This window comes from Aythya ferina (genome assembly GCF_964211825.1).
Source record: "Aythya ferina genome assembly, chromosome: 2".
Lineage (NCBI taxonomy): Eukaryota > Metazoa > Chordata > Aves > Anseriformes > Anatidae > Aythya > Aythya ferina.
In genome coordinates, this window is record NC_140297.1 from 108,476,025 (window position 1) to 108,493,440 (window position 17,416).

The 17,416-nt window shown below is 36.9% G+C and overlaps 2 protein-coding genes across 5 annotated transcripts in view; one reads left to right on the forward strand and one right to left on the reverse strand.

The window, feature by feature from the left end:
• The window catches only part of LAMA1 (laminin subunit alpha 1), a 104,267-nt gene extending 94,509 nt beyond the window's left edge, over positions 1 to 9,758 (forward strand). The window contains exons 58-63 of the mRNA XM_084508163.1: positions 154 to 343; positions 2,350 to 2,508; positions 3,534 to 3,687; positions 4,456 to 4,589; positions 5,671 to 5,893; positions 7,533 to 9,758. Of these exons, the coding sequence (XP_084364289.1) occupies positions 154 to 343; positions 2,350 to 2,508; positions 3,534 to 3,687; positions 4,456 to 4,589; positions 5,671 to 5,893; positions 7,533 to 7,693 (1,021 nt within the window). The 3' untranslated portion in view covers positions 7,694 to 9,758. The remainder of the gene's footprint in view (positions 1 to 153; positions 344 to 2,349; positions 2,509 to 3,533; positions 3,688 to 4,455; positions 4,590 to 5,670; positions 5,894 to 7,532) is intronic.
• Positions 9,759 to 12,389: 2,631 nt separating this feature from the next.
• ARHGAP28 (Rho GTPase activating protein 28) overlaps positions 12,390 to 17,416 on the reverse strand; it is a 77,105-nt gene continuing 72,078 nt past the window's right edge. For all 4 annotated transcript variants that reach the window (XM_084508165.1, XM_084508164.1, XM_084508166.1 and 1 more), the window contains 3 exons: positions 15,792 to 15,946; positions 15,092 to 15,156; positions 12,390 to 13,187 (listed from right to left, as the gene is read on the reverse strand). In XM_084508165.1, coding sequence (XP_084364291.1) covers positions 13,096 to 13,187; positions 15,092 to 15,156; positions 15,792 to 15,946 — 312 coding nt within the window. In that variant the 3' untranslated portion in view covers positions 12,390 to 13,095. The remainder of the gene's footprint in view (positions 13,188 to 15,091; positions 15,157 to 15,791; positions 15,947 to 17,416) is intronic.

Below are 17,416 nucleotides of genomic sequence, written 5' to 3' on the forward strand. Positions count from 1 at the left end.
GAATACAATGCAAATTCTACTTTTATGTCCTTTGTAATAAACAATGTCCTTTCTTAAAATTAAATTGGTTGAGGCTGTTCTCTGCCTCCAGAGAAGCTTTTTATCAATGCAGAAGAAAGTATCCATCAGTAACACTGAATTTTTGTTGTCTAGACTTTCTGTCCAGCTGAATCTCAGAACCTTTGCCTCCAGTGGTCTGATTTACTACATGGCTCACCAGAACCAGGTTGATTATGCAGCCCTACAGCTTCATGGGGGACAGCTCTATTTCTCATTTGATCTAGGCCGAGGAAAAGCAGTAGCATTTCACCCTGCTGTTGTCAATGATGGAAAATGGCATACGGTAGGTAGTCACTGATCTTGTACTCCATTTTCTCTTCCCTGGTGTTACTTGGATGGCTTTTCACTTCCTTTGCTGTGCAATTTCTCTGTTGAAGGGCAAACAGGATTTAACCCAGTCATTAAACCATACAGATAACTGTATTCAAGTATAATTACTTCCTTTTAAAATTCTCATTATGCATCAATTCCAGTAGCCAATTACTGTCAAGTATCTCAGATTATTTAGGAATAAAATAGTTCACTCATTATGTAATTAGCACAGTAGTCATCTTCTTCACTGGAGAAGAAACCAACAGAAAGGTCTAGAAACTCTGATCTCTTCCACAGAGAGCTTTCCATGCACTGTGCTACCAAAAACCTACAATTCACTGTGGGACAGAATGAAAAGGATTTATGGGTGCACAGTTTCTCCTTTCTCCCACTTACCACTTTAATATCCGAGCACATTGTAGGAGCTCATTTCATGAGCAGTTGAGCATATGGATAGTACGAACAGGGAAGCACTCTCTTTCTTTACCTTGGTTGATGCAACAAGAGAAAGCTAGATATTTGGAATGAACGGAAGTTGGAGGGAGAGAACTTGGCCATAAGAAGAGTTTGGGGAGAAATTATAGCTGTAGATTTCAGGTAATATGTAACATGCATGACCTTCTGTACAGAGGCTCTGCATCAGCCAGTTCCTCTGCACAACCCCACTGACTGTTGGTTCTGGCTTTCTTTGCAAGAAATTTCTGTGATATCTGCATAAGCTTTAAAAGCAGCTCTCACCACATGAGTTTTCCTTAGGGCAGATGAGGATGACAATATTCATCCTTCTCTTTGCTTGTCCGTATGTGGTGCCTTAACCCCAGGAAGTGGCTTCTCTGGGGCAAGGTGATTGATGACACAGGATTGCCACCTTTCCCAAGTGCCTAGGGAATCAGCAGAATTACTTTTTTTTTTTTTTTTTTTTTTTTAATATAAGCAGTCGAATAACAAACAGCAAAAACTACCATAAAGAAAGCAAACATGAACTTCTGTCAGAGAGAGATATCACAGATAAGTTCTGCTGCCTACCCTGAAGGGAAAAACATTCCAGGATTTACAGTTGCTTGTTTAAAATTAAATATACCTACATAAAACCTCATACTCATATCATCTCCTTTATAAGAGATGAACAGATTCTGTATGAGAGGTCTGCTGACCTACCTTTACTACAAATAGCATAAAAAAATGTGCGTGAACCTTTTTCTGAGATTAAGGCTGTCACACCATTTCAAAGCTGAGGATGATTATTGGAGTAGTTGTACAATCAATTTAAGCTAGCATGCATTGCTGCCAAAAGAAGTACTTCTTTCTGTTCTGTCATGTGCTCATATTACCCTGCTACCACTTTATTCCCTGACCAACACAAATGTTCATGAAACCTCACGTTGAACCTGATTAGGATTCTGAGTTTGGCTACAAGTAACTAGGGAAGAATAAATGGTTAGCTGACTACAAATCAATTACCTCATCTGCATGTGAGTAACTGTTTTAGTGCAAGGAAGGCATAGGGGCATGAATGAACAAGATGGACAGGACTGGACATCTTTTTGGTTGTAGCAAATTCATCACTGCCCATCATAAAACTGCAGCATAGGCCTATGCACTTCAGGGAGCTAAGATGGTACAGTTGCAGACTAGCACAGAACTCCACTTTTCAAACTCTGTTATGTACTCATATCTTAAAGCAATAAACCAGTCATTTTAAATATTAATTGTTAAGATATTGAAAAACTTGTGCAGACCAACACACAATCAGTGTAGGCCCTTGGGCAGGCAAGAAAGCAGTTTAACCTGCTTAGTTGCATTCTGAAGTGCAAGTCGTACCTCTGTGAATTTTAGGAGGACGCCTCAGTATAGTACATCAAAGCAAACTAACCTTTAAAAATTGTCTTTCTTGCTTTTTTTTGGCAAACGATGACTAGGTGACTGATTCAGCTTACTGTTTTCATGCTCTTTTTTTTTTTTTTTTTTTTTTTTCAGATAAAGACAGAATACGCTAAAAGAAAAGGTATCATCATTGTGGATGGACATGAATTGGTAGCAGTCAGTGCCCTGGGAGATGGCAGCACTTTGGATGTGGAGGGGAAACTGTATGTGGGAGGACTCCCCTTGGACTATGTGGCGAAGAATCTTGGGAATGTAAGAAGGTTTGAGGAGGGGCAAGGGCTGTTGTTGTCTGACAATGTGTGATATTAGAATGGTTGTACTGCATCAAACTCATCTGATTCAGTATCCTGTCTCTGAGGGGGAAAAAAAAGAAACAAACAACAAAGTTATGACCATTTACCAACTATAAATCTTTCCAGCTTTCTATGGCTTAGTGATTCTAGGATTCTAGCTAGAGGTTCTAGTCTTGTGTTTTATTAATAGTTCTTAATGGATTTCTTCTTCTATCAATCTCTTTGTTGAAAACAGATGAAGAAAGTAAGTTATGTTTAATAGTAGAAGAGAAAAATATGACCTAGAACCTCAAAAACTTTAGTACCTAAATCCTTTGGATTTAGAACTAGGACTTAAATATTTGAAAGGCTGGGATTAGCTGTCTGAGAGTAAAGCATATGTGCTTTTAAAATGGTGTTTTTTTTTTTTGGTCACCTTCTTCCTTGTGCATGCCATTATCTTAGGGAGGAGTCTGGCATCAGTAGCAGTGTTTCTCAATTCCTGCATGTAATTTCTTCACCCTTGCTTTCTAATGGCATTGTAGGAATAACAAATATTTTAATACTTTGAGTTTGCAGTTGCTAAAAACAGTGATAGAGAGAAATGTGAATAAATCTTACTGCTGGATAGAACTCTGGTGATACGTACTTGCACAGTGTCTTAGAAAATCTTGATTTACATGTTAATTTGTTGAGGCATGTTTGAAATGTCTTTAACCATAGGGTTTATCCCTGCTCAAATTCAAGCAAATGCAGTTCTTTCTTACATTATAAAAAGTATATACTGTGTTCCTATACAATGCTTTTTTTTTTGCTTCCATAAGACATCGTGTACGTTTGCAACCTTATATAAATAAATATAATAACTAGAAATTCAATTATGTAAATATTTTAGATCTTGATGTGTTTTGAGAGAATTTTTAATTTATGGTAACATGTAAATCACTGAAAGACCATAGCAGGAATTTTTATTATGCATTAACTATTGTGTTTCAATATGCCTAGGTGACTCACAGTATTCCTGCCTGCATTGGCAGTATGACCATTAACAGCAAGCAACTGGATAAGGAGAGCCCTGTCTCCATCTTTGCTGTGAATAAATGCTATGTAACAGTGCAGGAAGGGACTTTCTTTGATGGAAGTGGTTTTGCTGCTCTTTGTAAGTATCATTAAATGGAACTAGAACCTCACTGAATTAATGGTAATGAAAACAAACTGCTTTTAGGCCTTGCTGAAACTATATATAATTAATATGCCCTGCATATGTATTTCTAACTGAATTGCTTCAATCCCTATGTCCAAAAGTGGCCTTTTTTTTTTAAAAGGGGGATCTTCTTCCACAAGTGAAGGACCTAATCATAGAATTCTAAAATGGCTCAGGTTGGACGAGGAGATGCCCCAGCCCTCTGACCATCTTTGTGTTCCTCCTCTGGGGCCCACCCTAACAGATCCACGTCTTTCTGATTCTGAGTGCCCCAGACCTGGATGCAGCACTCCAATGCTAATGATTTGGGGAAAAGAAACAAACTATCTCTTTCTTCAGCAGCTAAGAATACCTATGTTCATGATATTACATGTATGTTGAGGTCTGTAAAGTGAATTGAGACAAAAATGATGCAGGGGAATTGTCAAATTATATGAAGCATTATATTAATTTACACTCTTTACTGTTTCTGCAGCAAACGAGATAGGATATATTAAATCTATATGAATCAAAGAAAAATATTTGGAAATTTTTCTTTTCCAATATATAATGTGAATTTTGACTTTGGACAAATTACTTGGAAAAACTTGACAGAGTTTCTACAAAGTCATATCCCAACAAACTAATTTACATCCTTTGTAGGCATTTTAGTGAACATGTATGAATGCTACTTTGTACTGTGGTTTACAAATCTTTTATTAGAAGCTTATAACTATTTTTCAGATAGAGAAGGTTACAAAGTCCGGTCTGATGTGAACATCACGCTTGAGTTTCGTACAACAGGCTTGAATGGTGTTCTCCTTGGGGTCAGCAGTGCTAAGGTTGATGCCATTGGACTTGAGATTGTAAATGGCAAGGTAGGCTACCCTGTGCTGGCATACTCATTTCATGAGGCTTTCTTAAATGTGAGAGGCTTGAACCTGCTGGGCTATTGGGTAGCACTAAATAGACACCAGTGAAATGTGATGGAGGCAAAATGTCAGAACCAAATCCCCAGAGGTCAGTCTCCACATTTCTTATTGTCATCATACAATAAAATGTGAGATTAACAGAATTCACTGGAACTTTTTCCTTTTTAATTTTAATTTATGTTAACCTGCAGCCACTGTGACCTCCTGTACTAGATAATTTGTATGGTAGACTGAATATATTCCTGTCTTGCAGTTTAATACATTTTCTGCCACAGAGCTAAACTTGTCCTTATTAAGCATATTCTTGCATGTACAAAACACCCTGTTTTATAATCTCTTCTTCAATATTCATGAGCAATACTCAGAGCAATTAACTGTAAATCCACTGGCCGTTATGTTCCATAAGCCTTTTAACAATCAATATGTAGTACACCACTCATCTCCTGCAGTAAAAAATGCATATTTGATTGCTCTTAAGTATTTTCATTTCTCAGAAATAGCTCATTTTTTATTCAATGCTTCCCAGCTAGAGACAGCATTATATATAACTGTTTTTGTGGGATATACTTTCTCTGTTAATATTTACATATTAATCCTTACCACAGAGTTGGGGAAACATCTACTGCTTTGAAAAATAAAAGACATGAAAAATCAAATATTGGCAATGATAAGTGCTTTTAGTTAATTTTCTTTCCCTTTAACTAGATACAGTGGATCTTCTTTCAGATCTTAAGTCTCAGCTTTTCTGAGAAAAGGATTTGGTTGTATTTGTAAGAAACATTGAAATATCAAGTATACAAAGCTAAGCAACAGATCACTGTGTGGATGGATCTAAGTCTATTAGGTTTTAAAGATACTTCAGTAAGGACTCACGCTCTATCTATCAAAGTAAACATTGGCTTTGCATAATTACTGAGCGTTTATTAAAATGAAAATCTCTGCACCAGCATGATTTTACTTTTATCTAGAGAAATTGGTTCTTCTATTCTTACTTTATATCTTTCTTGGAATCTGGCTGTGTATACAGGTTTTATTCCATGTCAACAATGGAGCTGGCAGAATAACAGCTGCGTATGAACCAGGAGTCACAAATGGTTTATGTGATGGAAAATGGCACAAGCTTCAAGCAAACAAAAGCAAACATCGTATTTCACTGATAATTGATGGGAATTTGGTTCAAACTGATAATCCCTACATTCAGTCAACATCTGCAGACACAAACAATCCCATTTATGTTGGAGGTTATCCTGGTAGGTACAATAATATTTCTTTTTCCTACTCTCCCTCCTGTGTGCTCACTCTGTCATAAGAACTGGCTCCCCCAACCCTTCTCACTCAGTCATAAAGTTCATGATTGAGTTATAAAACATACTTACCATTTTTCACATTGTCACCGAGGTCACAGCATATTAATATTTGTGTGTTCTATCTTTGTGGAGGAATGCATTTAGCCGTTGTGTGAGTTGGCAAGATCAACTGAATCATTTTATTTCCTACATAAAAACTACTCCTTAGTTCATGAGAAGGATTTCCTACATGTGGCTTGTCTTTCACAGTCTGTCTCAGGATTCACAGCATCCTGCCTGTGTACGTTCATGTTTGGTTCTCTTACAGCCAAATTCATATTAAGGCTTCCTTTTACATTAATCTAAGTAAAGGTTATACAGTGCTTTTATCTGCTTTATTTTTTGCTAATGTTCAATGTCAGGGGCTGTGCATGCAAAAGCCAAATTGAAGCAGATGCATATATGTCTCCCTCACTCTGTGTGTGTTTCCTTCTGATTTAACTGCTTGTCAGTCGTAGTATAATGGCAACATAAATAGATAGTAACACAAAAAATATATAATTGAATTGTTTGAATAGTGTAACTCATTAGCTGATAATTTGAACCAGGAGAAGTTGTTCATTAAGAGGGTTGAATTTGGATGATCATGAGCTTAGCCTTCTTGTAGGCATATAGAAATATGTTTATTTATTATCTTTTAAGAATCACATCATTACTGAGTAGGCTTTGTATCATTTTTAATATTCTGTACCTTTAAACATAGCATCAAATGCCCATCAAAACAGCTGTTTCAGTTTGTCAGTTCAAATATTTCCATTTGTGTGAAAACAGAGTGATGAAATCTCAAGGGCAAACTCAGCTTTTAAATATTTGGAAAGCTTTAGGGATAATACCTTAAAATGTTACAGAGCATTCAGTTGGACAAGGTTTTGGTTCTTTATGAAAAATGAATTAATGGTAATTAACTGGATCTTAATTAGTCTTACAGAGTGAACAGAGTATAGAGTGAATTTTTTCACAGGTTTTAAAGAAAAAAGAGTTGAATTCTGTACCGCCTTTTATTTGTAAATGCAATCTATGACTGTGTATAGCTCGGCTGATGCTTCATATTCTGTCTGATACAATTTTTACTTGGAAGACGCATGTAAAATGGCTTTCTCCTCTCTTTTCCTCACTCTAATCTCCCATTGTCCCCTGGGGCAATTTATTCCTGCATACATGTAAGTTGTCCCAGTGCATGGCTAATGCTTGAAGGCAACAATGCCCATCCATGGTGGGATGCTAGAAATCAAGAATCAGCCTCTGCCAAAGCCAAACGATGCGGTAGAAGAAGAAAAGTCATCGCTGGGAGGGTACACTGTGAAAATAAACAATTATGGTTGGGATCAGTCAGATAAGTTTATTAAGATTCATTATTATTTATTATTAATTATTTATCAAGATTTATTATTATTAAGATCATGAATGGAACTTGGTGCTCCTCTATTTTTTCTTTTTTCTGTCTGTTTTGTGACGGATGGGAAGCTATGAAATAGTAACCTGGATCTTTGTGTTGTTTCATTTCATTGGAGATATATTCTACATATTTCATATTTGGTTTCAGGTGACGTGAAGCAAAACTGTCTCACGAGTAAGAGCTCATTCCATGGCTGTTTGAGGAACCTTGTGCTGAACAAGGGCCAACAGGCAGAATTGTTTGACTTCAGCAAAGCTTTTGACCTGCGTGGAGTCTTTCCTCATTCCTGCCCTGGGGATGAGCACTGAACAGCAGTAAAGCCTGTCTGGATTAGAGAGTGTTAATTTTTTGTTTGTTTGTTGATCTGTTATTTTTCATTCTCATTTTGTAATGAAAAGAAGGTTTTGGTGAGAACCTGCATCTCTTTGATTTTATTTTTTTTTCTGGTTGTTTCCAACTCAGGTCATCTTTTTTAGTAAGAAGCTCTATGTCTGAATTTTAACTAGAATTTTTCTAAACAACAAATACCTCTACTACAATGTTAATGGCGTTAATTGGGTATTTTTCTTTTGGGAATTTTTATTAATCAGTGTTTACAATATGTGTTCTCTTGATTACTTGACAGTATTTCATTTTATTGTGTCTTGGTCATTTTATAAACCGGCAATAATGTTGGATCATGTAATAAAACTACAATAAACTGCATTATTTCATGTAGCTCAGCAATTCATATATTTCAATTGGAAGAAAAAGAGCTGTAAGGTTATGAAGTGAAATGTACAAGTGCCAGCAGGGGGAGCAGGAGACTAATGGCATAACTTTGAAGGTATCAAATTCAGAGTCTAAAGAATAGAATTTCCTTGTTTATAGTTTATATGGTAACTCTGATCCCCATTCCTTCTGCTTAATATCCAGTCCTGGCCCCCATAAGCCACATTATCTTAGGCAGGACAAGAAGCAACTCCCCAGCACAAAGAAGCACGTGAAATACAGTGTTGGTGAAGAAACCATTGGGGTTTGCTTTGGCAACAACTGTGTATTTTTGCAAAGAGAACTAATGCATCTTTCTTGGGAAAACAGTATTTCTTACAGGATGAAAAGGAACACCTTCCATGTCCTAATTAGCAGGCCAGACAGCAGTTCTCTCTCTCTTTTCTTATTATGCCTGCCTCTCTTTCTAAAATGACGCTTCAATTCCATACACTTCCCCAAGTGTAGCTTGGGGGCTACATGCTGAATCTGACTCAAGTAAGAATGTGTACTCATCAACTGACTGGATCACTGACCAGTGGTGAAACGTGTCTGGTACTTACAGATGAGTCTATACTAAATGTAGTTCTTTATAAGTCACTTCCCTCTCCTTTTTGTCTTTGAACCAGCAGAGTTTTTGTCTGTGCCTCATAATTTTGTTTTTCTTTTTCCATGCATGTTTACAATTCCTTCCAATGTCAATATCGTTCTGCTTATTTTATGGTAGTTTTAAAATATACCATCTCCAATGAAACCTAAAGTACTTTGTTGTTAATTTAAGTGAGGCAGGATTATAAGTAGTGTCATTTTGTTTTGTGCATTGGAGTAGTCCAAGAGAAAACCTCCTGAAGCAAAAGTCCTCCACTTAAGCAAATGTGGCAGAATGTGGTCTTTTATCTTTTTGTGTACTTGTTCAGGTGGTGTACCAACAGAATTGCCTTTGAGACAGATTCACCACACCTTTTTGCAATTTCTGTCACCTGCTTCCATCAGAAAACCATGTGTTTCACTTTGAAGATTTTTTTTGTTGTTACTGCTTTTATTTTTGACATGAATACAATACAATGGACACATTCTGCTGTACAAATACACTAATACATGGGTTTACTTCAACAAAACACTTAACATTATAATGAGGAGTTTAAGGGAAACGTACATGCAAACATTTTGCTTTGATTAGTGGCATTGTATTATTTTCCAGAGAAGATACACATTACTGGAAAGCAATTGAAAATAAAAACTGAAACAATGTTTGTTGTCTGTTAACCCCAGGATGTGATCAAATAAGGTTCACATTACAAACAGTAATTGAGGCAACATGGTTTGGATGAAGTTTTATCCATATCCTCAAATATGTCTTTTAATGTATATTTTAGATAATTTCCAAATACTGCCCCTTATAAGGAGAAGCATTTTATCTATGTAAAAGAGTAATGGAGAGGTGAAATTAATATTAGAAAGTTTTGGAATATTGAACTTCTAAACCTTTTTTTTTTTTTTTTTTTACTGGAAAATGGAGAGTGAGGTAGTTTTTATTATACACAGACACAGACACATTTGCACACACGCACACATTATGATGACATTAGCTGAATAAACAGGTTAGAGCATTCTACTCTGTTTCTGATGCCTACTTCTTGCAATACTCTCTCTCTCTGTATGTGTTGATATGCAAAAAGTTGTCTTTGTAGAACCACAGAATATATAAATTGGAGTATATAAACGCTTCAGGCATCTTTGGAGATTTTTGAACAAGTCTCTTCCTTCTTGCTACCACTTTCTTATTAATGGCTTTCAACATAACTTTGTTTTTACTTCAACTGCTGTCAAGAGGAGCAAAATTCCAGCTACCTCTGCTAGCATTTTGAAATCTAATGCCTTAGGTTGAAATCTCACATTTATAAATTTTGTCGAGATTGTTCACTTTGTCTGCTGCATATTAATTCAAGTTAGTGTACCACAACACCACAAAACAACTTAAATGTGTAACAGTATTAACCACAGTACACATGGGTCATTAGGTCCATTTGTATTAAAAAAATAATAATAATAATTACCATTCTGTTTCAGAGACATCAGGTATTTGGCCACATTGTAGTAGTCTGGGCACTGTATGCAGAATCTAGTTCATCTGCTAACATGCATGTCTGACAAAGTTATAGGCAACTTTAGTGTGAAACAACTGTTCATGGAATGGATTTCACTACATCATATTTGTCTTTTCTAAGTTGCAAAGTGGTAAAAAGTGAAAGATAACCCCTTCTATCCCATGCAGAGTACTATGAAATTGAGGAAACCATTTTGATGGAGTCCTCAATTCAGGGTCCAGAACATGCTAAGTAAGTAACCGCCTGAACACAGGTGCTCTGTACCTTTCTTTCCCTTGCATAGCTATTGAGAACAGATTGAAGGGAGTGGGCAAGACGGTGAAAGTGAAAGTCAGTGTGTTTGAAAGTACTGTAGAAGGAGTTATCTTGTTTGCTATGACATTTCAGATTCTCTAGTTAATGTTCAGGCTTTCTGTATAGTCATAAAAGCTCTTTCGTTGGATATAAATACAATGATGCTTAGCATTTCTATTATGCATTTCGTATTCAAAGCACTTTCCACTTAAAGTCCCTTTGCTGAGTTTGTCCTTCCTAAATGGATGTTTATAACTCCTGCTCTGCTCATGGAGTTTGGTGAGTGCAGCATTTAACTCCAACTAATTCTCACATTACCTTTACAAGGAAAGTACTAGTCCTGTTTTACAGCTAAAAAAGGAGGGCAGCATAGCAGAAGGAATTCTCCATGGCCACAGAGGGAAGTAAAGGGAATCAAGAATGAAGCACATGACAAAACGTTAATGCTGAGTTCTATAAGCAAACCACAGATCTCTCTCATATATTTAAAATAAATAGTTGTCAAAATAAGCAGTGTATGTTATAATACAATGGTCCTGGTCTTAGCCTGGCTGCAACTATGCACCCATTAGTGTTATGAAAAACAAATTAGAAATACAAGAATTACACCGTTCTAAAGTAAACAAAAAAAATATTGTTGCAAAATTTTATCATTTTTAATTTCAAGAAGGAAAAACAGGCACGATCTGCACTCTGTAGACATTATTGTTGCTGGTAAAATTACAGATTAGATGTTGACTTCATTCACTGAACACTGACAAAGAAAGTTAACTATGGGAGAACACAATTAAATTTGAACCAGGAGTAGGGTTTCTTAAGTATGAAAATCATCATCACAGAGCTTCAGCAGACCATCACAAGGTTGCAGGCTTTTTCTGTAGGACAATGTACTTTATGTTCTCATGGAAAACCTGGTTCAGAAGACTTTTGCATTGGTACCTGGTAACTGGAGCACCAGCTTTTGTTTCATCTGTGTATCCAGATGATGAACAAGACCCACTGATCACACTGAGGGTGAACTCATTGTGCAATACATTAATTAATGTAATGACAAGGACATTGTGGTGTCCCTGAAGGTGTTGAAAGTGTTAGTTCCCACTTTTTTTCTAAGACAAAGATGAAAAAATACTTTCTGTTTGATGGACACTTGTGATTTTCCTACTTAACAAACATGCTTTGATTATATAAAGTGTAGCCCAGAGCAAGATGATTAGGTGAGGAAGGATGCTCATCCTTGTGACTGGCTGCCAACTAGACATCCTGTCTTATATTTGCTATGCTGAACTTCCAAGGCAGTTGCAGCCCCCTGTTCTCTTGTCATCCTATGTATTTTCATAGACTGCATGCAACCTGTAAAAGTAGCTGCAGTTTGCTACGTATTTGTAAAAACCCTAGCAGAACTGGGCCTAGTCTGGTTGTGGTCTTAAGGGCCTAGTATGCCAATGTTAAACGAGTATTAAATCCCTCTGCTCATCGGAAGCTCTTTTTCTTCTCCGTGCTGTGTTATACAAGGTCTGGACAAAGATCTTTCTTCTCAATGTAGCTGAATAGTACAAAAATTGCTTACACAACAAAGCTAAAATAAACAAAAGAAAATAATTAGATTACAAATTAAGAAACTATAATATTTAACAAAAATTGGTGTCTGTAAGTGGCAGCATTAACGCATAACACATAGTGTGTGGCATTACACTCATTTACTTGAGTGTATCAAGTAAAAGATAGAGCCAGGGGATGTGCCCCTTCTCACTTAGTATTCGTCTCCTGAAGCTTGTGTGTCTCACAGAGGAAGGACGGAGAAAATGTTTTGTGGCGCTACAAATGCATGCAGTAATGAGATCCAGACAGATGATTTCAGAAGACTGATAGTTATATATACAGTGGCACATACATAAAACAGTATAGCTGTCTACACAGTAGTTCCCCCCCTTGCCTCCTTCCCTCCCTCCCCCAGCACCAAGTACTCATGAGGAGTGATTGAGAGATGTAAATATTGCAGTAATGCACACTGCACAGGTTTACTTTCAGCAGAAAGATTTGATTTTGTCACACAGCTATGTCTTGGCACTGCTGCAGGTCAGGCACCTCTGTTCCATGCTTGACAGATACCTTCTTGAATGTCTCTGTGATGCTTCTGTGTTATGCTGTGGTCGGTAGTGTTTCATGCATCCTCAGATGCCACTGGATTATTTCCTTTCCAAAGATCAATTTCTGATGCCAGGTCAGGAAACGAACAACTCCCTATGCAATAGGTTGTTGTCAGTGCCTCCGTACCTTGGTCTGTCTACCTCAACTCCTGGGCCAACTGGCACAAGCACAATCCATACAAAAGCTTAACTGATGTGTTATTTTCAAATTGGCCAGAAACTGGAGTGACGATGCTTATACCGAAAGTAGTATATGATCAACATCAGTTGGACAGTATGGTAGGAAGGAATAACATCCTGTAGATAGCTACCATTTTGTTTTCATCTCTGGCAAAAGGCAAGAGCTTCTGAAAATGACAGGCATCACAGTTGTCCATTTGGCCTTCGTCCAGTACGCTGCAGCTTTGTGCTTCAGCTTGCTTTTGGTTTTATCACCCATTCTGCCTGAGGATTTGCACGGTAAACATCTAACATGTATGCGTCTGGATCCAAACAGTGCTGACCTGAAACAAAAATTGACAGCTGTGAATCATATCATGCTTTGAGCGCATTTAGTGAATGGGATAGGGCTATGTTGAAATGTCCTTGAATGCATCTCTGATGTGCACATAGTGAGTTTTGTGTGTCAAGCTAATGTCTTCTGGCTACAGATAGGGGCCTTGGTAAATGTGCCAGTGATTTTCTCAGTGAGATTCATAATTCACTTCCACTTCCAGGCAGGATGCCTTTCATTATGCAGAGTTATGGATGAGGCATTTAGTCAAATGTTAAACAAATATTATGGTTTCTCTATAACTAATAACAACACTATTACAGCAAGTGACACAGGATATATTTTTTTTATTTCTTTCAATTTACTGGACTGGAATTATACCTCTGTAACTTTTTTTCTGTGCTATTTTTAAATACTGAAACAGCAACTCTGTAAATCATGTTCCCATCTATGTAGGAACTCACAAAGACAAATACAGACTATATAAAGGTTTCTGGCAGTTGCTGTTTAAAGTTTCCAGTTTAAAAAAAAAAAAAAAAAAAAAAAAAAAGGTCTGAAGTCTGGCAGTTTGAGGGTTTCATTGACTGGTGACGGGAAATGAGCATTGGCTGGCTGGGAAGTGCCTGCTGCCTTTGCCACAATTTGCCTTTCACACTAAAAGAGGCATTTGGTGCTTGTTAATTGAATAATAAGGCAATAAATGCTTGAGTTAAGTTGATTTGTTGGATTACATTGGGTTTATGCTGGGTTATGAAGCAATTTAACTGGTGAGGTTATGCCTCTGTGACACAAATGATGATAGTAAAATTTTTGTCCAGCTACTTATGTCACTAGGGTCCTGATGATCTTATTCAAGTGAAAGCAATATAAATGAATTGATGGAACAAGGCACCCTGGAACATCTAGGATTATATTAAAAACAAAACACACTACCACCAACAAAAATATATACAAAGTAAATGTCTGGATTTTTTTTTTCAAGAACATGTTGGAATACTTGGGATTGTTTCAAAAAGTCTTTAGGATCATCTCCTGTGTTAGCATCGTTTGGCCATCCTGTTTAACCAGGCAAAACAAACCAGTAGTCAAATTAAGCTTTGTATGAACATAGCAATAAAAAAGACTGGTTCTTGACTACCATTGAAATAAGTCTGTGGTGCTCTGTAATAATTTTATAGAAACTGTTTAAAGCTGAACCTAGAAGTAATGAGTCTCATCAGACAACTGATAAGACTCCGATCATTCAGAATTTCAAGATGAATAGAGAAAGGAGAGAGTAAGGATTTGCAATATCAAATTAAAATATGGTTTTTGACCTTTTTTTGGCGGCAAACCACTGTTTGTATTACAAAAATGTCACTGCATGGAACATAGAAGAAAAAGAAATCATTACTGCAAGGAATTCATAATATAAATAAAGTACACGTATTAATACAAATATATTACACCCATATAGGCAGGGGCTGAATTCTCCATTCCGTGTTTATATTTTGGGAGGTTAACACTTACACACAGTGAGGAAGAAACAGAAATGTGTTTTAGGAAAAGATGTAATAGTGAGGTAGAATGTGTTCACAAGAGGAAGACCAAGGATCTCTTAACCATGGAAAAATGCCCAATTGTAAGTGCAAGAGAGGTAAGTGAAAGGTCAGATGAATTTGGCAGGACGACAGCGATCATAAGGAGTCCTGCTGAGATCTTGCCATCAGGTCACTCTATCCTGCAGGGTGCTCCTCCAGTCATGCTGGAGTCAGCAGGCATCTTTGGATTGATTTTAACAACTGTAGATCAGACACCTTTCCTGCAGATGGACTGGAGTGCAGGAAAGACCCAGCTGTGTGAAAACAGTACTGACCTGTGATGTTTTAAGAGGCTAAGGACATTCGGAGTTCAATTTTCAAATAGGAGACCTACCTATGTTTCCTCCAACTTCATGTAAACTTTGGATCTGGCCTCTCATGTTCTGTGAAGATCCATGGCTAGGAGAGAAAAAAAGGTTCAGTTTGCTTTTTGTGTTATAACTTCTGCCCTATCAACTGTCATCTATATTAAGCAGAAAATTGATATTTTTTCCCTTCTCTGATGAATTTACTAATCAAATGGACTTCTACCAAACAAAGCAGAATATATCTGCTGCAGAGGCAGTTTACTGTCACAGTTAACTAAGCTTTCTATTATACTGTTTATTATTTATTTAAAGAATAGAATTATGTGTTAACATTGGAAGATTCTGTAGGAAAGGCTTTCAAATACAATTTGCCATTTCCCATAGCTGTTAACAATTATTACTTTACAGAAATAAAATCATCAACGTTTTATGGACAGATGTAAGACAATCTCTGTATTCTTTATGTGGCAAGCCTATATAATATATGTTTCTGGTAGTGGCAAAACAGAGGGCAGATTGATTCTGTGTGGGAGCCAATTATTAAGTAAACTTTAAAGAATAAAATCAGTGGTTAAATTTTCTTTGACGGATGTAACCATGAATTAGCAATTTTAGAATATAAAAAGAATTCTTGTAACACAATGAGTCTCTGAAAAGGGGACAATCTATTCGTTAATGGTTCTGGCATTACTGTTCAGGAAAAACAAAATGTTCTGTTTTACCCACCTGTTTTCACAGTGGAATCGAGCCAGGATGTCTTTGGCTTTTGTTTGGCTGTTGAGTTGAATTGCCATAGAGACTTTTGAATGCAGTGGAGCATAAACTCTTATCACCCCCTCGGGTATGTCAGACTGTAGGTATGGGGGAAAAGTGACAGCTCCCTAAAGTGAATATTCAGTAGAGTAAGTCTAAGGCACATGTTACTGTAACTCCGATTAGAAGCAGTTCTGCAACTCTTTTGAGGTTGCTTGCAAAAATTACAGGCATAGATTCATTTAATTATCCAAAAAACAATTTTATAATCATATAATTGCACATTTATAGATACTGTATGGTAAGATACAACGCAAAGACAAAAGTTCCTTGGCAAACATCACAGAAATAAGTGCAGAATAAATTACAGCCCTTGAATTTTAATTGCTTGCAATAATAGTTTGAGTCAAGTTGTTATCTGAGATTTTTAAAGTTATTCTCTTAACATTGTTTAGTGGATCAACAGCTTATTTAAAAATACATAAAAATGAATTTAGGAATGCCTGCTCTTCCCTTAAAAGATGAAACTCTCTCAATGCATGAAGATCCAGTTCTGTTTCCACATTCTAGAGCTTTAGCTATATCGAAGCTTACGTATAGTAAAATATTGACGTACCATATGGTTTCCATTAATTTGCAATTTGACCTTGTGTAGGGTTCAAACAATCATCTATGAAGTTTATGCACTCTTCCATGATTAATGGAAGATAAATCAATTAGCAAGGTTTGCATTCCAGTGCTAATCCAGTTAATACCATGCTGAGCAGAGCACAATAGTCTCTCCAGTCTCTGCCGCTGTGTAATTTAGGACATCTGAGACCTGGGGTTTGTGTTAAGTGCTCTCAAAATTCAACTCAGTTATCCAAACAGAGTTTGCTTCCAATTTACCCTTCATATTTCAGCTACCTGCCAAGGTTAGTTTCCTTTTTACTAGATGCAAAACCAATTACTACGATCAATGAACTTGTCTTTCCAAAGGTGCGGGGCTACAGTAATGCACTCTCCTTAGAAGCTTTCACTGTGCTCCCTCCAGAGTGAGGACAGTTTTGGCACAAAGTAACCTAGACCTCTTTTTTAAACAAATACTTATGTCTGTATCTGCGTTATAAACGTATATCCTCCTCACAGCATATTTCAGACAGTGCAAGCAAATGAATTCTCCAAAAAGCTGAATTAGCATGTATTCACCATTCATACATATCTTCTATTTTTTTTCCAAATGCTCCCTTTGCAATTTCTGTGTTGTCTGTGTTGGGTGGTTTATTCTCTATTTCTCACAATCTCTTAATACCACTCCTTCCTACTTTGTCTTCTCCTTTTTCCTTCCAGCCTATTCTCTGATATCTGTAGGGGCCTCAACCAGTTCCTTGTTTACTCTTGTAATTCACCAATCTCCATTCTTTTAGATCACCGTGAAAGAATGTAAAGGCCCTCTAGTTTGGTTGCCAAAGGTAGTTACTACATGGTGGTACCACATGAAATCTGCTATAGGGACTGCATATGTTGCACAGATGTGCACAACTTGCCGTGTTGCCTGGTTTATATGTTACACTTAACAAGTATGTTCATCTGAGGTGTCTGCTGAAGTAGTGTTCCTC